Source organism: Topomyia yanbarensis, chromosome 2, assembly GCF_030247195.1.
Source record: "Topomyia yanbarensis strain Yona2022 chromosome 2, ASM3024719v1, whole genome shotgun sequence".
In the NCBI taxonomy this organism is placed as follows: Eukaryota; Metazoa; Arthropoda; class Insecta; order Diptera; family Culicidae; genus Topomyia; species Topomyia yanbarensis.
In genome coordinates, this window is record NC_080671.1 from 46,383,685 (window position 1) to 46,406,624 (window position 22,940).

General features: G+C 39.5%; 1 protein-coding gene across 2 annotated transcripts in view; it reads left to right on the forward strand.

The window, feature by feature from the left end:
- LOC131684270 (serine-rich adhesin for platelets) overlaps window positions 1–22,940 on the forward strand; it is a 231,697-nt gene that overhangs the window by 188,698 nt on the left and 20,059 nt on the right. For both annotated transcript variants that reach the window (XM_058966983.1, XM_058966984.1), the window contains exon 3: window positions 21,118–21,460. In XM_058966983.1, coding sequence (XP_058822966.1) covers window positions 21,135–21,460 — 326 coding nt within the window. In that variant the 5' untranslated portion in view covers window positions 21,118–21,134. The remainder of the gene's footprint in view (window positions 1–21,117; window positions 21,461–22,940) is intronic.

Here is a 22,940-nt window from a genome sequence, read left to right on the forward strand (position 1 = left end):
ACGAATGGCAAATAGAACGAAAAGATTAAATTAACAGGTGTAAATGCTTCTGCAACTACACGAAAAGCCTTTTCGAATGCACTTATAATAAATAATTGGAAAAGATTAATGCCGTGCTTCTCAATAGATTGCACTTAATTGATTTTGCTCATCTGTCTTATTTCTACGATGTTTTATTACGTGTTTCATCATCAGAACGTATCGTTGCTTTTTAAAGTTATATCTTAATGAAAAATATAAATATGCAACCAGTCGCAACATTTTAGTCGCTTTTAATGATGTTGATGCCCCCCCCCCCTGCTTCCTAAAGGTGGCCGCGTTTCTTATAAGGATACAAAGAGCTTTAGGCCGATCAGTCTGAGCTCCTTCCTTCTCAAATCAGTGGAACGTTTAATCGACCACTACATTCGGAATGATAATTTGGGAGAGTGCGGGTGATGGCTACATTGTTACACAATGTTGTCTACAACATTGAAAAGCTTTTTCGTGAAAGCAATGAAGCATACGAGTTTGTCCTGATTTTGAAGGTGCTTTTCGCAACCTGGGTGGTGGTTAGCTATTCTCGTCCGAGTCCCTTACCACTTATGTTCATAAAGAGTTTCATTAGCGCCATGAGAGATGTTCATGTTCATAAAGAGATTCATTGGCGTCTTTGAAACTGAACCACCTCGGTTATACAACTATTTTTTGCTGATCTTAGTTTAATGCAAATAATTAAGCAGTCTTCATTGCGTTATATTTTGAATTGCACAGTTTGTCGCATGTAATTTTAAATGTTCTTTGGTTTTATGGCATAGTAAGGGAACACGTATCCGCCGGTTGATGCCAATCAAGCTGACATTTGTTTAGCTTGAGCAAACTAATTTTCTAGTTTGTTTATTGTTTATTTGACCAACTAGGAAACTAATCCACTGGGTATTTAATGCGCCTGGGGAATACGCATGGTCTAGTCTGAGTGAACGATGACTTTTGAATAATGTATGAGGGTTGAGAATTGACAATTCACTGGAAGAACTCAAAACCAGCTACCTATTGTCGGCAGCCATATCAGCACGAAGGACAAATATTTTATTGTCATATTCATTGGTTTACTTTTAGTCCATTAACTCATCAATTAATTATATTACCCAAGTAACCAATAAGCATTATAACGTAGCCTAATATCTGCATTACATCTACATATAAAGCAGCCTTAAAGAGCCGCTAAGCCATATATCCTGACATAATGCCATTATTATGTCAGAAAAGGCGAAATATTGTGCTATTACTGGGCAAAAATTTACAGCTCGTTTATGCAGTTCCAATGCTATTATATAGCATCAGTGCACAAATATCTTGCTATTAGAAAGCTTGAATTGACTGTCATTTTCCGCGATATGGTTTTGCAACGATTTTTTTATGTTTTCTTTTCGATATGATGAACAAAAAGGAAAAAAATAAAAATAGGTACTGTTGGGAACAGTAATTGACTCCCTTCTAATGCATTGTAATTGATATCCTTATCGGGAGTTCGTTCTCACACAATATGAAAAATGTTTTATGAAAATTAACTTTAGTCATTTAACCTTGCCTCGTCCCTCACGGCAACTGCGCTGCTTTTGCTGTGTAGGCTATATTGCATATATTCGAATGCAATGAAATATGCCGACGATAACCTTCAAGAGAAGTTGCATAACGAATAAACTCACAGCATTATAACAGCATTATATCGGCTTTATATTCGCTATATAGTGGCATTAAATGCACCTGTAAAGCATATATGCGTTGAAGATCCTTGAAGCATGTACGCCTTATATCAGCTTTATATAGGTATACAAAGTAAGCGATAATGCTATATTTCGGCTATGTATGCATTAATGATGCTAACATTGCGCTTTATTGCATTGTTTATGCTATAATAGAGTTTCAATTCAACTTTAGTGCAAATGTATAGCCAATATTGTGCAGTGGCTATTGCTTATGGTTACTTGGGAATGAGGTGTATTACGAAACCTTTAATTACATAGATAAGTCGACAAATGTCTCGATACACTAAAAGTAATAGCTTTTCATTATATTAAATTATTTTTGGAATGCCGTTTTTCGCCGGAATGAAAGAGAAAGGAATAATAAATTCGTTCGCCTCCGTTTGATTCAATTAAACATAAGCATGACTCCCGATTATCGGCAGTCCGGAACTGAAGTTGCTTTTTTTACAAACCAAGTATTTCAAAATAAATTCAATAATAAATTCTCGGCAACCAGCTGCCCAGAGCAATGAACACATGATAACACTACCGAGACTTGCATAGATCGTATCACTTATCAAGGTGAATCCAGATTTGTGTAACTCTAACCCATACTCCTAACAAAAACTCCTTGCTGTGCAAACGTGGAGATGCAGAGATATACATGACCTCTATAACAACGTTTGTTACACTAACATTCCTTCTTTTCCCTGATGACTGTTAATACGTAACTGGCGCCGTTATTGGCATGTGAAAGTATAGAACTGTCGAAACGTGCACAGTGGTTCAATTTTTGACTTTTAGCTCCACCAGGCTCTATTGATTTCTTTTAAGGCCCTTAGTAATTGTGCAAAGTTTGGTACCGATCGGTTGTGTCTACGGACCCTCCAAAAATTTCAAAGTTTATATGGAAATTAGTATGGAAAATCGGTTAAAATTGAATCGTTATACAAGTGTAAAGTAGGCTTACCACCAACCGCTCCCATATTTCAGATGTAGCTATTCAAACAGGGTTGCTATGGTTAATAATAAAATTCACTTGTTTTGAAGTCATGCTGCTTCTTTAGTTAATAACTTTTCTCAGCGAATTTTCACAAACTTACAATGTTCCATGAATGTGTTCAGTAGAAGAATACCTTAAGAAATATATAGTGTTCTCATGAATTGATTGATGAGGTGATTTTTTAAGAATTTATTTTCAATTTTAACCGATTTTCCATACTAATTTCCACATAAACTATGAAAATTTTGGAGGGTTCGTAGACGCAACCGATTGGTACCAAAATTTGCACAATTACTAAGGGGGCTATGAAAGGAATCAGTAGAGCTTGGTGGAGCTAAAAGTCAAAAATTGAACCAGTCTAGTGCACATTGAGGATGGACAACTATTTTCAGGTCCCATTCGTGGATTCTTTGTGCGATTTCGCTTGTTCTGGTCAATCGTGGAGTAGCAACTACGGATTGTACGGTCATCATGCTCATGCTCTTGCTCATATCTTTTTGACAACATGTCTTTCGAACCCATTTGGGAAGCAGCACGAAGTCATACCTTCAAATATCATGAACTGGATACACGCAATACTTAGTAACCGACATCTGTGCTCATCGTTAAAATGCACAAAATGAAACATACATGTTACTGTGGCAAATTCACGATCACCCTGCTACACGATGTTGTTTACAACATTGAGATGTGTTGTATTCCTGGATATTGAAAGTTATTTTGACAATGTGTCTTTCCAGTCTATTCTGGAAGTGAGGCGCGGTCATGGAGTATATAAGGGTGGCGTTTTGCCACCTTTGCTATGAAACCTGGTTTCCCCAGGTAATGACGTGAGCTATTTTAATTTGATTTTTCAATTTATCGTAGCGCTTGGAATCAATGAAAGATTTTCCAGATTGGTTCAGTAGATTTTTAATGAATGGTGTACTCCGTGTTTTTCGAGACGCCTGCAACGTTAACGTCACTCGCTCAATTCTGATTATTATGCAATGAAAATTGAACATTTTTTCAAATGTTGAATTATTATATGAAAATTAACTGAGAAAGGATATCGTCAACACAATTATTTAAATCAAGTTTTTTTTTATTTTTTCACCAAGCAAACCTTGCCCCCTAAAGACTAACAGTATCCTTAATTTGCATCAATTTGCATCACACCAGAACAGAATCACTGGCAAAACTGTGACATACTAGAAATCTCACCTCAGCTCACATTCAACACTCTCAACCATCACTCAGTAGTAATTCCCCACAGGGTGTCACCGAACTCAAAGTCATGTTCCATTCTACATTCATCACCGGCCGTCAAAACCACCGACACCGTTAAATGTATCATGCTGTTACCAATTTTCAATACCTGCATATTGATTTTCTGACAAATCGTCAACCTATTTGCATGCATAGCCTCCTCGATACCAGCGCACAGAAGTATCTAGTGGGTAAATTGAGTTTAACTCGTATCCCAACAAAGTATAGAATCAGTGTGGCAAATAGAACGGGCACATTCGTAGAATATTTATCCTTATGATGGCGACGGCAATGGTTTCAATAGCAATGATATTATATCATACTACATGTGCTCTCATCCGAATATGTATCGTGAAAGCGATTGCTGCAATTTTGGTGACGATTTGAAAATAAACGTTGTTTTCAATATGATCACAGTTGCGAGGATAAGCAATCTGTTTCAATTTTTGTAATGTATTTCATCTAGAAACATATCAAAATGAACATAATTGTTTCGAATATTTTAGAGATGTGGGAATATAGTTTTGGTTAGTGTAGATTAAATGGATATGGAAAAATCATGGTCAATGAATGTCACAAGAGTATGAATGATATACGTACATATTTGTTGCTGTTTGGGACCTGTTGACAAGAAAGCATGAATGTAAAGGGATTTTGGTGAAAGGCTAAAAATAGTTGTTGAAAGAAGCTAAAAATAGTTTATTAAAAGCTTGTGTTAGATGATAGATTCTTAACAAAACAAAACAACATGAAAGCCTCATTTATACAAACATATTTTTCTGTACTATACTATACTGAAAATGTAATTGGAGCATCACATCATTTGGTGCTGCTTCGATATCAGTCTGATTAGTTCTGAATTGATGGAATGCACGTTGCACATGTCGTTTCAAATGAGTTTACTAAAAAGTAGACCTTCTTAAAAATACTTGTTCGATCCTTCCATTCTTTTCTAAAACCTCTTAGAAATTAATAAAAAATATTTAGACAAGGAAATTTTTTTGTAGTCACCTAGTACTTCTCGCCGTTTCCCTTATGGTATACTCTTTGTTTCCAATGGAAAGGAAACGACCGTTAAACGAACCATAACGGCTGGTCATACACCAAAAGATTGATTCATCTGTGCTTATTTCCTGCCGCATCATTACATATTCGAGCATGAGTAAATCAATTTGCATCTTGCGCGTTGCATGTGAATAAAAAAACCACATAACCCGTAGCAATTGAATCCGATATGCTGGGAGATGCCATATGGCAATACGCTCGATGAATGGCTTAATGATTTAATGGCTTGAGTCATTCGGCTATAGCACATTTTAAGTTTGTTTGAAGTGTTAACTCAATAGTAGCGCGTAAAGGGCCATAGTCAGTAGCTTGTATCCTCATTTATTTTAACACTAATGTGTTCATGGAGCCCTATGATGGAGCTCCTCAATTCATCTTTTTTCCAGAAGAATTGCGCATTTGAATGGCTGGCCTCCAAAAGGGGAATTTCGAAATTGACATTTTTAATAGCTCGACGTATACTGTCATTTGAGTAATTTGTTAATTATTTTTAGTTGTTTTGCTATTAGTATTTAAAGTTGAACATGAAAATAGCTAGCAAGCGCAGTCCACTGGACCTAAAAATAGATAACGAGAGAGATTTGGCCCGATCGGTGAGAGGGAGAGGTGACGACTGCTTATAGGAGACATTGGAGGTCGATGGATCTATTAGGAGGTATTGGAGGCTGCAGCGGAGATCACAAAAACCGTTGGGAACATGTGATGGCATCATCACAGTTCCTCAATGCCGGAGTGGTTAACGCACCCAACTAGAGACTGGGAGATCTCAGGTTCGATTCCTGCTTGAGGACATATCTTTTCTCAGTGTTTCCAATAAAGGTGAATTTTCACCGTTTCTTCATTCTCACCGTTCCGGTCATTCTTTCTCTGTCTGTTTTTCATTGGACACGTTCATAAAAAATCCTTAAGAAAGGAAAAAACAAAGACTCACGTCCAAACAAGGAATATGTAAAATTCCATCGGCTGGATTTGTCGTTAGCTTCTGTCGATAGGCTTTGAGGGCAGACATCAACATGCCCCTCCATAGCTCTTTCACTGCCAACTGTCTGGTGGCGACTGAGTTAGGAAATGGGGGCAAACAATGATAATAAATATCTCAAGCCTTGAGCGCAGTCCACTGGAACGAAAAATAGATAACGACAGAGATTTGGCCCGATCGGTGAGAGGGAGAGGTGACTATCTGCTTATAGGAGACATTGGGGGTCGATGGGTCAATGAGAAGGTATTGGAGGCTGCAGCGGTGATCGCAAAAAAACTGTTGGGAACATGTGATGGCATCATCACAGTTCCTCGATGGCGGAGTAGTTAACGCACCCAACTAGAGACTGGGAGATCGCAGGTTCGATTCCTGCTTGAGGACATATCTTTTCTCAGTGTTTCCAATAAAGGTGAATTTTCACCGTTTCTTCATTCTCACCGTTCCGGTCATTCTTTCTCTGTCTGTTTTCCAGTGGACACGTTCATAAAAAATCCTTAAGAAAGGAAAAAACAAAGACTCACGTCCAAACAAGGAATATATAACTAAATTTGGATATTTATCGTGTTTAAAAAATATGTACATGAGAGACACGTAGCAGAGATCGAGGATAGCGAGAACATCTCGGGCTGAAACGAGGCCGAAGAGATTCGTTTAACGGAGATCTGGTGCTAGAACACTAGGCGCACGACCAGACAATATGTTTAATGTCGCGATTACCGTTACCATATGCGCAGAGGCCGCTTTTTGTGACCAATTTACGCCGTAGATGCGCATGCAACTTATAATGATGACCAGAGATTTCACCCGAATGAAGTCACGACCTTCATCCATCCCCTTGAATCAACGCACAGTGGTCCAGAATGCAAATTTAGCAAGAATTTTGAGATTTACGCTAAATAGCCTTATAAAGTCTTTAGAGAAGATTTCGTAGTTTATGAGCCCCTTCTTTTTGTTAAAACAACAGTTACGGTGCAAAATACAACAACTTTTCCAAACATATTGTAAGGCTAAATTATTTAATTTTAGCGATAAGTAAATAATAAGCGTTCTCTGACAAGAAATACTGAAAGACTCGTTGAGTTACACGATCTTTCATAAATATCACCATCTAATGCATAAGTGGCCACCTTCTCATTACCATTCTATTCTAAGTGTCCGCCTTCTCATTTCCCGGAATGGAGCAATGCAAAAGAACTCAAACTTAGGTAATCTGGTATGATTTATCAGATGAAACACTCAGGAACTCCTATGTTTTTCCCAGGAAATACAAGAAATTTGTGTTTTAAAGAACAATCATTGTGTTGATATACAGTATTATCATTTCATTGCGAAACGTCTATTGTTTTAATGACGATCTACATGGGTGCTGTTGTCGCCGATCAAGGATTCTTGGTTACGTGTATTTCAATCAAGGGCTGAAAACACCAGACGAAACATTATTAGAAACATTATTTCTCTTGTTAATCCGTCGACGAACCGGTGCAAATACCCGCGTTTTTCAGCTTTCATCAAGTGTTTCATTTGCGTTTCTAACGTTGCTTATATTCGGAAAAAACAGATGATTCGACGTTCAATAGTTCTTAGAGGACCTTCTCGCGTACAATTCTGAGGACTCTCAACCCACCACGGTTGCGTCCACAGTTGTTCGCGCTGGATACTCGTTTCGTCTGGCCTTTAATGGCAGTGTCGAGAATCAAGTCAGCGAAAAACTTGTACGCTTTCACCGTAGAATTTCTTGTTTTGATTCGATTGTTTCTGTTATAGTGAGGGTGTAGCTCTTTAAATCGATGAATACACTACCCGAGCAACACCGGATGTTGACTAGCAGTTTCAGCAACCTAATTCGTTACATTAAGGTATATGACAACGATTATTGAGCTGGTTTAGCAACGCACATGTAAAAGTGTATGCTTATGTAACTAATCGCTGTCGTTGCTCGTTGTAGCGAGGTCGACTACAATGATAAATCTAACGCACTTGGCCGCGCTGATGGAGTAGGAATACGCGCCGTTTCAGGATTTCTCGAATCAGCTGAGATGTGATATATAGTGAAACAATGTCAATAAGTCTTTGCCTTTGATTCGAACTTTACAAACGACAAAAACGCGCCTCCACAGTGCACAGTGGTCCAGATCGCTAATTTAGGAGGAATTTTTACTTTCTGACAAACCTGTATATTTTAGCCGTATCATGTCTTAGGATGAATTTGTGTACTTTACTAAAAAAACGTTTTTTTCAGGAACACCCTAATCTTTTTTTTTAAATTTCTTGTATAACAAAAACTAAAAGAGATAGAGCTTTAATATGTTCAACAAATTTATTCAAAATAAGTTACTTTACAACTTTGTGGAAGACTGTGGAGCTCTATCTTTCATCAGTAAAAAGTTTATTTTCGTATTTTAGATAAATTAGAACCACCCTAATAACTATTCCAATAAAAAGAAGCATCTTCTAAAGTACACAAATTCATCCTAAGACATGATACGGCTAAATTATACAGGTTTGTCAGAAAGTAAAAATTCCTCCTAAATTAGCGATCTGGACCACTGTGCAGTGTTGGAGACCTTGCGGCGAAGAATATTGAAATTGTGGAAGATCTACGTCGTAAGAGCCTCGTTCAAAAGAACAAAGTTTCGAAGAGCAGTTCCGGCGAAAGGCTCGAGAGTTGTTTTCTTATACTCTTCGATTTTTGCTGAACGCAATTAAGCATAAGCATAAGAGATCGCCCGTAGTTGCTACTCCGTTATTGACCAGAACCAAATTAGGTTGCAAAATGTTCATGGGAACAACATGCTTGGGAATAACATGATGAGCCACATTGTACAATCTATTCTGATTCCTGCATGCTGATCAATACCGACACACGCCACGTCCGAATTCAGATCTTCTGGGAAAGGAAGGAAAGTTAGTCAGATATATGTTGCTACTAGAGACCGAGGAATCCTCTGCATATCCACACATATCACGGGAAGGGGAGAGTTGTTAGTAAGTGTGCCAATAGCGTTATCATGTAATAATTGCTCTGGGCAGCCGGCTGTCGAGAATTTGGGAAATTTATCATTTGTTGCATAAATACGATTAGCAAAACTTGAACTCCGGATAGCCGGCTATAAGGAGCACTGCTTATATTTTTTTCATAATATTCAATCACGCGGCGAATTTTATCGTGGTTTCTATCGTGTCGGTGCTGCTTTTAACCGGCGATCGTTTGAATAAAATGCGGAATCTTATACAGAAGGTTCATCAGACTCTTCCATAGGTGTCGCGGAGTTGGTGGTTTGGAAGGGAATAGGGTCTAGGATTCGCTCCAAGCGAGCGATGTGACCTGTAAAGCATAGTTTATTAGGTAGTAGTTTAGTTAGTTTTCGAGAACACGATCGCTCGAAAAAGAAGATCTTGTTTAGTTTTTGGCCCTTTTTAAACTCTGGGTAGCCGGCTACCGAGAGTATCCTATTTGAACTCCACACAGCCGACCGTGGGAGTATTGCCTAGATAAGCTAATCTTATCTGCGTAATGGGCCGGATCACTATTTATTGCGACATTATTTAGACTAATTTCGCTATTCCTTCTCTACGATATATTTTTGGGTTACAAACTATCTAGTGATAACACGTCATACAGACAAAGAGTTATGATAGCTCGAGATGTGATAAATCAACGAAAGTATTTCCTATTTTCCATATCGGATTGTTTGTAAAATACATGTATACGAACGATTATATCGAACATTAAAGGGAAATACAGAGGATCGTTAACCTGATGCATCGGCTTGTTACCAATAACGGAACTTGAAATTAGTTTCATTAAAACAGCCGCGGCGAATTTTCAATGCGTAATGACCCGTGATTATCGACACCAGTCAAATTAAAGTCTCATTGGAGCCGACCTCCGAACAACTATTCATTTTTACGGCATTGTCTTCTCGACTAGATCCGTTCGCACCATCCCATTCTGCCACTATCAGCAGAAGGCCGAAAGCACCCTGTCGTCACCGGTATAAAGACCAAATGTCATCAATAGACCTAGACTCGCGTGGGGGCATGAGATAGAATTGAAAGCTAACCAATGAACATGACAGCAAAACACTTATTCTTCGTGCTGACATAACTGAAGGTAATTGCCAACCGGTCCCCGATCCCTCTCGCGAACTGTCAATTCTCAAACCTTATACATGATTGAAGTCATCATTCCACTCAAACAAGGCCATGTGTTTTCCCTAAGCACATTGAATGCTCTGTGGATCAGTTCCATCGTTGGTAAAACAAACCCTAAACAAACACAGAAATCAGCTTGCTCAGTCCAAAGAAAAGTTGGCCGACCGGCGGATACGTGTTCCCTTACAGTGCCATCACATCAACGAACACCCAAAATTTACATGCGACAAAATATTTGCAATCCCGAATATAAAAGAATCAAAACCTCTACTCATTTGCAATAAAACAAGAAAGCTAAAAAACAGTTGAAGACGGCTCATTTTTATTTTCAAAGACAGCACCGCCGATGAAAACCCCAATAAAAAATTGGTGACAAGGGACGCGGACGAAATTAGCTGAGCTCCGACCGGCTGGTTTGCCTCCTATTTTTCGGGCGAAGAATTTTTGGGGCGACACCTCGTAGTCGCTAGTCGCTGGTGAAACGCCAATTATTTGAATATGCCATTTTTTCTTATTGCCGTATTTTTTCACTTTTCGGATCGAATTTTTTTCTCTGAAGAACCATTTTTCGCTATTTTTAAAACATGCACTGTGTTTCTAGATGTTTTCTGTGCACTTTTATAGTCCTTCCATCGGGAATCGACGGCCCGTAAGGGATGATCCATAAATGACGTAGCATTTTTTGAGTGATTTTTAACACCCCCCTCCCCCATCGTAGCATTTCGTCACAAAATTCCATATACCCCCCCTGATAATTACGTAGCTTGACGGTAACCCTCACCCCCCTCGTTGTCCCCGTAAAAAATTAAAAAAAAATCAAAAACGATGTTAGTTAGATGAAACTGGTAAGATTGTCGTGACATCAGGTCAACCCCTATTCCCCTTTAAAAAAGCTACGTAGCATGACATGACCCCCTACCCCCCCTGTCGTCACACATCATCACAAAATACAAAACTCCCCCCTCCCCCATATAATGCTACGTCATTTATGGATGGTCCCTAATGAGAGGAAAAGATTTTTTTTCATTCGCCGGAATTCGATTTTCACAAACTGTCACCACTCGCGTCAGTCAAAAATATGCCGAAAAATGCTTTTATAAGCCACTTCACTTTGTATAATCGTTAGATTACACCGTTATTCACACACGAGAGTCAACCGCTCGCGACGAAGATACACACTTCAGTTCTCTTCGATTTTTGCTGAACGCAATTGCTGGCAAACCAGAACTTTCACTGACTGAGGCAAAGGGTTCTTCAGGAGCCAACCTTATACTTCGCGTTTAAGGTTTCCCTCGGAAACTACACCATCTATTTCTACTACCCGGGCGGGTACGTATAAAAATACTTCTTCGTAGACGGTCGAGTTAGTTCCAAGAGCCGGTTGCATTGAATGGATATAATTTGTGTATTAAAAGGGACTTATCGGCATTATTTTTATCTTTGGGAAATTATTTAAATCGACCTCCATTGAGCCTGAGGGGATGTCGGTCGTTTAACATGCCTTCTCATTAGCCTACACTATCATACGGGTTTCACTATCCGCGAAAAGCACGTTTTATCGGAGGGAACGGGAAATTAATGCAACGAAATTTTAAAGAACGGAGTAATTGGCACTTAGCTGTGGAGCATTTGTAGTATCAGTAATCTACAAACACATTTTCGCTGAGCCGTCGGTCATATAGCCCGCTAATAATGGTTGTTTCCAAATAACCACCAGCTATTGTTCGGGAATTTTTATTTTCGCTCACATACGCGATGTCTGAACGGGTAGCAATCACTCCGATTGCGCCGGCAATTTATATTTTATCATATAAAGTAGTTTTATGATAGAAGTTCAGCTCGCTAACTTTTTGACATCAACAATAAAAAAATAAAGAAGCGTAAAAACTTGTGATAAATTTTGACTCAGATAAGCAATAATATTTTTATTACCTTTGGCAAAAATTGTTCAAATTCAGCTAAATTTAATATTAACAACATCACATCCATTTCACAACAGCTCAAATCTTTACAGCAGTCTCCTAATTGCCCGAAAAACGGAACACCAATGTCAATGTGCATAACAGTTGATAGCTTTAACTCTATTCAACCTCAATACGGTTCGAAATACAATCGGCACACCGAGCAACGTGTACAAGCGACACCACATGTCCAACAAGTGCGCCGTTGTTCCTGACATTGTTTCAAAACCGCTCCCGCTCAGACCAAACTCGGAAAAACAAAATCCTTCTGCCCCTGTGCAGCAGAAAGGAAAGATATCGTACAGCCATTGCGCAGGGAATCCAGGTCGAGCACACTTCAGTGAAGCTGGTGTGGCGGGGAAAACATCTGTGCCTATTGTGGTTTTCAACTGTCAGGATGAATTAAAGGCAGGAATTTAACGCTGAAGGGGGTTTTATTATGTTGTGCAGCCGGGGCATTGTCATGATGATTACATAAATATGACAGTACCCTACCTTCATATGGAGGCACAATGCTTGAACCGTATTAACACAAAGAAGATGGAACTTTCATTTAAATTCCTGTGGGTGTTATGCTGCTCGAGTGACCGTTCATAACCCCATCATGATTTGAACCGTCGTACATCATTTTTCACGTTTAGAATTATGTTGAGAAAGGTACACTATCACAAAATAATTGGTAGGCAGAAATAAAAAAAACATATTTTGACAAAAAGGTTTGCATTTCAAAAATATTCTCCATTTATTGTGGTTTGCAGGACGATACCCAATATTTTTCCTTAATACTGAACCTACATCTACAGACCTACAGACACGGTGCTACTGGATGAAAACAGACATTCTTTTATTTCGACAATAAGGGCACGGTCACTGAGTTTAACAAGCTCTTTGTAACTGCCGTTCATTGGCAATCTGTAGTTACCATGCTAGCAACGAGTAGAATATTGAGTAGATTCTGTAGAAACTCTCATTCTATATTCACGAGCTCTGTGTCGAGAAAATGGCACCCCAAATTTCATAACACAGTAATCACACCGCATAGGAAATAATGGCATGTGATGGCAATTGATATTCCGCCCGGTATTCTGAATCAACAGGCACTTGTAGATGTTCGCTTGTAGCAAACGAAACGACTCTAGCGAAAGGAAGGTTGCATAGGTATAATTGATATCTGTGCATGGTACATTCATTCGTACCTACTGCGTTTGTTGCACTCCTCCTGCAGGCTGGTTGGATGTACGATGAACGTTCAAAACCAGCAAAGATTGAGATTAGGGCTTTGCTGCTCACGTCGAAAGTATTCCGACTACTGCACTGGTTTGAGTTGCTCGCAAAGGATCTCGAGCATAGCTGTGTGAAGTGGAAAGCGAACGTCAGTCTGGTGATTTATTACTGAACGAGACCGGCTGGCGGGTCTAGTGCCAGAGAGATAGAGATAGAGAGAGAGTGCAACAAGCATGTGCAATTTTCTCTCTGGATGCGAAATAGACTTTCAGTCCGGAATCATCACCATTGCCATGACCTAAATTTACCATTAGCAAGGCTTTCGCATAATTCCTCTCCAGTCTGCTACAGCTTTCTACAGACCTGGCTCGGGGAAATTTTCAATCGATTTTCTGGGAACCAATAGCATAATTCTGCCTGATTGAGTCGTCCCGACATCTGCTTTAAAGGTACTCATACGAAAGCCATTGTGCGAGCTAACCAGGTCAATGCTTCGGTGATTATTGATGTACTGACCAGTCACATAGGTATCGCATAAATCGACACTAGTAACGCTAACCAATCCATCAAGTTTCGTTGCGTGTCAGTCGAGACATGTTTAGACTGACCCTACATCCAACGTATGATTCAACTGTTTACAATATGTTTCCACTGAAGCGTGCACAACTGTTTACATAATTTGTGGGATTTTTATTTACGAGCATGCTCGTGTCATGCATCATATACCGACTTACGGGTTTACAATCGAGGAAACGTATGTCTTTGGTCAACGGTGTGGCATTCTGCCAGAAATAATGCGAATGAAAAGTAAAATTATGAAAAATTAATATTTGTAAAAATGGACATACATACAACAACGGGTATTGTTGGTTATGACATCGAATAACGACTAGTAGAGCTGACAGCGTGCAGACGTACAGGATTATAAGTACTATTTCGTTAAATATGTACTGGTATCGTTGAATGTGGTTACCTACAGTCAGGGATGCCAAAGGTACTGGTAAACTACATTTTTTTCGGTATATTTACATTTGCACAAGCCGTACAGCCCGCTACAGCGACGCATCACTACAGCTCATGCCAGAACGGTAGCCATACCGAGTACATTTTCCCGTAGAGCAGTAGAATACATTTTTGTTTTGCTGCTGTACTCCGATTGCTCGGTGAGAGTGTGGCGTAGTAAAGTTTGTTCTCACGGTTTGTACATTTTTCTCTGCATAGTCAAAGGGAGAGGCCCACACCCGAAAGCGATGATGCCGGTCGTAGCGTAAACGAACCGCATTTATTGTAGTCGTTTTTGATTGAAAATATTGAATAGATTAAAAATATTAAAAAGTGTAAAATAAGGAAAGAGAAGCTGTACCGCCCGCGTCTGGTGGCTGTACTGGGGGCAGTATTTCTTTGTCACGTTACTGCTTTGCTTACAGACTGCCGTACAGCACTGGGCGTCCTGCAATAGCGAACGACAGCATCGTCAAAAGAGAAATGAGAATGTAGGCAGAAAAAATATAGCCGCAGAAAAGGTAGGCATTTTGCATCCTTGCCTACAGTCTTCCAAGCAGTGAGATAAAATCGTGTCGAAGTATTACTTCTTCTTTCTAACGACGTATTGCAGACTGGGCCAAAAATGCAATCTAGCACGAAAAAATTAATAGCTCTTTGAGCCTTCCTTTATAAGCGAGAATCAGTAGCCATTATGACGATGATTCTTGCGGACTGCACGCTGACTTGTTATGTTTCACTGCTGATGGGAGTTTCTTAGGAAATGACAAGTAAGCGTTAATACCAATTCGACCTACATTAAAATCTTAACATCATGCAGGGACGAATCCACGGGACGGATTTTGGGATTTGAACTTGCCCCCCACCCCCTGCGTTCAACATGCTGATAAATTTTAAATTGGTCTCAATTAAAATCAGTTTCAACTTTATATGTTTGTATTATTCCCAAGTAGCATTTCTAGTTTTATAGCACACTACAAGTGCATTCTAAGTTTTAAGGAGGGTTCCAAAAGTGCCATAAAACCTTAATTACTACTAGGGTTTAGTACCATCTGTGAGAAGGGCTTGACATTTTCTAAAGTATGCACACTACCAACTTTAGGGGAAAAATCTTTACCCTAGAGATGACCTGCCGCAACATTGACTCATGTTCTACATCTGAACACAGGTCCTCGCAGTTTATCTGACAGCGGCCTGGGGCTAATCCCGCTCCATCCGGCAGGGATGGTACATTGAAACCTGGGTTTCGATAAAAAAATCTTTTTACCATCTATGATGCCTAAAACAGAAAAAAAATCAGTGAAAATCTGTGAAAAAAAATCTGTCATCTGTGAAACAGAATCTGTGACGAAAAGTTGTTCAAAAAATTTATGTCATTACAGAAAAATCTATAAATGTGGCAACCCTGCAGCCCGGAGTTGTACAGTGTTCATTTCAAAATCGAAATCCAGCCCCACATCTCCATTTTTTTGGATACGCTCCTGACATCATGATAGCCGTCATTACCGGCCCCCTTATTTCCATCGTTCACGGATAAGAATAAAGGGTAAAGTAGACGTGGAATGGAAATGCTTCACCTACTTAACGGAAGGACGACGATTCATTAGACTCTTCCATAGGTGTCGCGGAGTGAGAGATTCAAATGAGTGTAAGGTCTGGAATTAGCTCCAAGTAAGCGATGCAACCTGTAAGGCATAGATTGTTATCTAGTTGTCCAGTTAGGCTAGTAGTATATGGTCACGTATAAGAAAAGATCTTGTTTAGCTTATGAGTTTTGTTAAAAAAAAACTCTGGGCAGCTGGCTACCGAGACTAATCTTTGTTTTCTGAACAAAGGCAGTTTGAACTCCAAGCAGCCGGTCGTGGGAGTATTACTTAGAAAAGCTATTATTCTTATCTGCATAATTGACCGGATCACTATTAATTGCAACAGTTGAAGAGAATTTGTTATTTCGACCTTATTTCTATTTAATGGGTTATAAGCCACCGAATCAAGCAATATGGACAAATAGCGCGAAACGTTATAGTATTTCCTTTCTTTCATCTGTTATTGTTAGTAGAATATGCATATACGAGCGATAATAACGACCATCGAATAGTATCACAAGGTATTGATAACCTAATGAATGGCCTTGTTACCAATAACGGAACTTGAAATTGGATTCGTAAATGCAGACGCGACAGATTTTTAGTACCTATTAAACGTTTATCATCAACACTAACCAGGTTAACCTCGTACTGAGACTAATGTACGAACATCAATTTATTTTTGAAATAGCACCCAGTCGACGCTGGTCATACGACCAAATGTCTGTAATCTTAGACTCGCGTAGAGGCATCAGATAGAAGACTTGGGAGATTTGTGTTATCTCACCATTTGGAAACCTCAAAATTTGTTTGATAATACTGTTATCAACTTCTAAACAAATTCACGAACAGGCGTCGAAAAGTAAGTATTCGTAAATTGAAATCAACTTATTCACGGTATTAAAATTGTTCCGTGTCCTGTGGGCTTGGTGCTTATGGTCTCATATGTCAGTCTTGCTTTCTAGTATCACGACCGTGTACCACCTGTGGCATTAACATTTTTGCTAGCGGTATTGGCTATTGGTTTCGAGATACTGAGTGCAGTCGTGGTTAATGGTTGATTATTTTTATTGCCTTCGAACTGTTTTTTTTTGGTTCAAATGCGCCCGATCTTCAAGAAAGTTCTTAAACTCGAGTATAATAACCTATCGAGAGATAAAGATCCTCAATCCTATAACCTACTCTCCCGTGTTCTCTTTAGCAGACTGTGCCCGTTGACTGAATCCAAAATGGATTTCAAAAACGACGATCAACGATGAACCGGATGTTCACCATGCGTCAAATTCTAAATAAATTCCTGGAATACAACTTACGGTCCCACTATCTATTTATGGATTCCAAGGTGGAATCGCAGTGGTTGATATTACTCGTTCACGTCACTATCAACGGCTTTGGAGTACCTTTTTCCTTCAGCCGCGTGGCCACCAACGTAGCCGACGAACTTTTGGCAAAAAACGTAGTAGTACGTACTTTCGTTTGCCAACGTAAACAGTCACCGGCATAATATGGAAATTTACCGCACTATCTACCTTTTCGATTGCATTGAGCTCTACCTTCTGCAGCCGCACGACAGTTCAGCATCAAGCATCGAATCTTCGAGGTGCATCTACTGTTTCCTTGCTTGTTCCAACAAAGACCAAACAGGTTTTGCTACTCAGCCACACTCAGTTTCGCGGCAATATTCATTCGCTTGAACTCCTCATAGCATCTGATGAGATGATAAATTCATTTACATATCCAGCGCGGCTTAGTTACTGTCTCTCATCGACTTTCATCAGAATTCATCTGGTCCGCGTTATGAAGAATCTTTCGGGAATTTCCTTTCCCCATCCGCGAAGGTTCGCGCTCGCTTAGCATCGAGAACTCCGACACATCCAAAACGATATCATTTGTGAAGTTCGTGAATATCCGCAATGGACTGTCCACCTTCCCGCGTTTATACCGGACCCAATCCAGTTTGTAGCTCGAGGGCAACTTGTCAACCAACTCCTGCACCAGCATCGGGTTGTTTAGGTGGTCGCAGAGTCCGAACGCTTCAAGGTGGTCGCACAACTGCTTCGCCGTTATGAACATCTCCAATCTATCAGCTCTAGGTGACCGCGTATTCTTCACCTTCTACAGCAACGTTCTGATCGGCTTCTCCGACTCCAGACCGCCTCAAATGCGTCACCTTGTAGACGATCCTGCAACCGCTTCCAATTCTCTTGGTTTCAAAACCCAGAGGCATCAGTCGTGTATACTTGAAGCTGCTGATAAACAGCCACCAATTTTCTGCTTCCCCTTTAAACTTACGAAGGTTCTGAGAAACCGCTTTGCGAGCAGCTAGCTGATCTCTGGTAGTACGACCAACGATACACCCCGGCCCGTTTCTTTCTCCGCGCATTTGAAGACTGTTGATCTACTCGGCGGGACTTCGGAAACTTTACCGGCACTCGCATCAATGTTGCTTCGCTCGGATTTGCCGACTTCGACAACGAACGACTTATCTAACGGCACCTTATTGCCAACCTTCTTCGGATACGTGAGTTTATCAACCGTCTGCTGATATCCTTGCTTTGGATAGGCTTCGCGATAATCCAGCATCCAGTCTTCCCCATTCTGTTCCGGTTTGGAGGCAAAAGCACCGCCGACAGCTCCATGTTGGACCTCCAATGCGTTGACTGTATTAATGCTATTGTCGAGTAACTTGTTCCAGAATTCACGCTCTGGGTCCAATTGGCAGTCAAGAATTTAATGTTCATGTTCTAGCTGCCGCAGTTCCATTTAGCGCTGCACTTGTAGCTCCTGCTCGCGCATCTCCCACTCTAACTTCATCCGTCTCTCGTTCCAAGCTAGCAAGACACTGCTTCCGCAACTCCATCTGCTTTGCAAAGGGTACCTCCATTGTTAGCTGTTCATCTTCCCACTGATTCTCAGTCAGGTTTAAGACGGAACCAGCTCCACGATCGGACCCCGTATCGCTATTCGGGGCGAACTTCTTCCCGTGCTTCTTAGCCGTAGTCACTGGAACTTTAAGACACCGAGCGCTTTGTGAAGAGCATCGTGGGCGACATGCAACGTTCGCCAACTCCTGGTTGACAACTGCGTACGATAAATGAACCCAATACTGCTGTTTTTCACATTAAATCCTATCAATGTCATCGGTTTCCGCTAGCTTTCGTGCTTCGAAAGAGAAGAAGCCACCTTGCACGACGGGCGAAAACAATATTTTTGAAAATCCGCCTCTTTATTTATTATGCAGATCAAAAATTGTTTGTTCTGTTACAATGGAAAAAGTTACATTAAAAAAACTAACTTTAAGCGGGTTGCCATAGAAAACGCTTAATAAATCGACTACCTTTAGTCCTACAAGTTCAAGCTCTTCATAAAATTCTTTATTACGAGCATTCCTAAAACTTTGTCGAAGACACCAACTTTCTACCTCGTCAGTATAAAATGTTAATGTTTTTAGTTCGATCATAGTAAGCTATGCCTAATTTTAATTTTTTATGAGATTGTAGAGAATATTCATACGAACAATTCTTCCAAAGACACCCTGTAAATATATTTGATGATTTGGCCTCTAGTGAATTAAGTTCACATATTTAGCGATTCCGACCACTGTGCATACCTCGGCGTAACCAGTCCAAATTAAAAATTATTTGCGAGATATTATTGAAGAGTGCTTTACTTGTTTCAGAGTTTTAGTAATGTCCAACGGAATAATAGATTCGAATTGATATTGCAAAAATTCTTATTCTTAGGAAGTGTTACTTATGTTTAAAACCGAAAATGCATAGAATAGTATTATTGCATTATGGAAAGGAAACAAATTTGTATAATTCAAGCATCTTTAAATTTCTTTAGAAATTTATGGGCAACTTTGAAAATATTTTAGTCGAAAAGTTTATCAAACCAAAATGATTTGAAAGCTTTGTCAATTTTTGTTCCTGTAAAGGTATATTTAAAGAAACCCATTTTTTCGCCACGATGACGAATATCTTGGTAATAAATTACATTAAAATAAATCAACATTTTAAAGAAAACATTACGCTTATATACCCGAAATTTATACATGTCATTTATCAATACTTCCCATGCTTTATTTCTCTGTGTTTCTCTCTCTACCTCTCAAATCTATGTAAAATAAGAATAATGTTGCACAATATCTTGTGTCTAATAAAGGTATATGTTGGAAGAACAGTTAATGTTAAAAAGAAGAAAAATAACCACAGAATATTGAAACTAATTAACTACAAATATTATAGATACAACATGGAATTCAAGTCAAAAATTATGTTTGTTACTAATTGGATCGTATTTATGTATTTTTATATTATGGTTATTTATAATAGCATTCGGCCTAACGAATTGGCGAAAATTCTTATGATCTGACCTTGTAGAGTTACCTTCCTTCCCTCTAGCCCAATTTCTGGCAATAACACTAATCTTCTGCCAACATATTCTTATTTTAATTTTTTTTATTGCGAGTAACCACGCGTCTCCATTATGTAATTTTCAATGGGTACCTCGAGTTTAGCAGCACCAATGGCAACCAGCATCAAAAATGATAGAAAACTCCGCGCAAAGCAAAATCTAACACCCTTTTTGTAATCAGCTTCATCCTTCTAACCCTTTACGCCGGTTAAAACAGTAGGTACGTACATCACATCTGATGACGACTTGTTAACACCCAGTCTTCGACGCCATCGGCAGTCCATAATCTAGTTCCCAGTAGATTATTTACACGTCAAGGCAAACTCAGTTTACCTCAACTGTTGTTCCAAGATTAGCAAGTCCGAATGGGAAGAAGGCTATTTTCATCAATATAAACAGAAAACCGAAAGTCAAAACGCATTCCACAAAACCTACCCGCAAAACCACAAACATCTTTGCCTTGCGTGTGAAATGTTCTCATCACGAATATGATGCCGTGTTTAGTAGAAACAGCTTATTCTGTAAACACCAATCGGCAATTTGTTTACTTCTGAAAGCCAGACCTTTTGCGCTTTAACGCTTGTTTGAATAAAACAAATGTGCGAAAACATCGGACCATCAAACCTAAACGATAACGGATCAATTCGTGTCATATACACTGAGTGCACCACCATTTATTTTATTTTTTTCTCATTACCGAAAACTAAAAATCCGTTTCTAAACAATGTCGTTTTCTATTTTTCCCTTTCAGAGAATGTTTCCATAGCAATGGGAAAAGCCGCGCGACGGTCAGTTGCGTCAGATCCGTCGTCGCCGACCTTGTCCTTTTTGCATTCATCAACCACGTCAACTGGCGCAGCCTCACTTTCAGGAGTCTCTGCATTTGCTAGCTCATTGTCCTTCAGCCGCAGCAGCAGCAGTAGCAGCTCTTCATCTCCATCATCAGCCAATACGTCCAATCACCCAGCAAAAGCCGCAACACTCCAGACTACGCCATCGCTGGTGGCGAATTCCGACGCCCTTGATCCGTTGGACGCAACAGGATATTTTTACACGTCGACTCCCGATCCAGAGGATACCACGCCGGTGTTTAGGTACAGTGAAAATTCAAGCCATCTTTCTGACATTCCATTTACATAGCGATTATCATCACCTCGATTATGGTCCATCCCATCTGAAACCATCCTTCTGGTCCCCATGCACGGAAACAATTGCGGGCACCCAACACATCACTAATTTGCAAAGCCTGCTTTATCAACCCTGTCCTATCTCCTCTATCTCTTCTGCCTACACCATTGCTATAGGTTATTTTTATAAATGTGTAGTGTGTCTACTCTTATCATGGAGAATGTTCGTAGGAACACACCATGTATATCGATAAACAAAACCACGACGGCAAGCCACCGTGAATGCAAGGTGCACGTAACAAAAGGGAGCAAAATTGCAGGATGTTTCAAATGCAGCCACCTGCCGACAGATACCGCTGGGTCCCCATTATACTAAATGGTTTGCTGTGCTTGCTAGCATGAATAAGTGGTAAATTAGTGACCACATGGCTGGTATATATATACTGTTTCGTATCTGGCGACGATGGGATTTCGGCCGAATGAAACGAGGAAAGTTTGGCCAACCACTATAGCCATAGTGCTAACCTGATAGTTGGATGAAGACCAACTTGTATATTTCCATTTTTTTATCATTCTTCTGTGGGAATTAATCTCAATCGCTCGATTCTGTGCTAGTTATCTGCTCTTTTTCCACTTATATACACACCAAAAAAATCTGAATTTTATCGTTGACGTAATTGCAAACATGACACAATTCAACAACTCGTAATTCACGAAATGACGAAACATTACCATGTTCCATTTAATTTTACATGATACATATACTTTACATGCGCAATGACATAAAATTACACGTCCTACCATTCAGAACAAACGCTGTATGTGGAGTAAAATTACATGATTTACGAAATTAAACGTCATGTAAAATTAAAATCAAACGTAAAACATTTTTCATTTTTGATGCTCGTATATGTCAGGGTCAGGAGACGTAAATTTACGCTATATTTTCTAGGTGTGTAGTTCGGTTGGCTCCTCTTTGTCTTGTACTAAGTTAAAAGTGAACATAATACTGATAAACGAAAAGATTTTGTGCAAGTTTTAAAGATATCGGCCAACGAAAATAAAATAAAATGCTACCGGCCTTTTATACATGGTCTAGAAATTATTTGTTTCAAGCAAAAAAACCGATTGCCAAAATATACAGCCAAACGAACGTAGAGAGTAAAAGTATGGGGAAACCAATGAAAAGTTTATGCGATTTACCGCATTGCTAACTTGTATACGGTTAAAAATCTTTTGAAGAGTGACAGAGCATGTTGAGAAAAAATCATTCTAACCACACCATCAAATCTCAACCTTTCACTTACTTCCAGTGCCAATAGAAAGCTGCAAAAAAATTCTATTGGATGGGATTTCATATCGTTCAATTAATAATATAGTAAAGTATTTGATAGATACCGTTTTTTCTTTCTCGTGTACACGGGAAAAAATCTATTCATAAATTCAT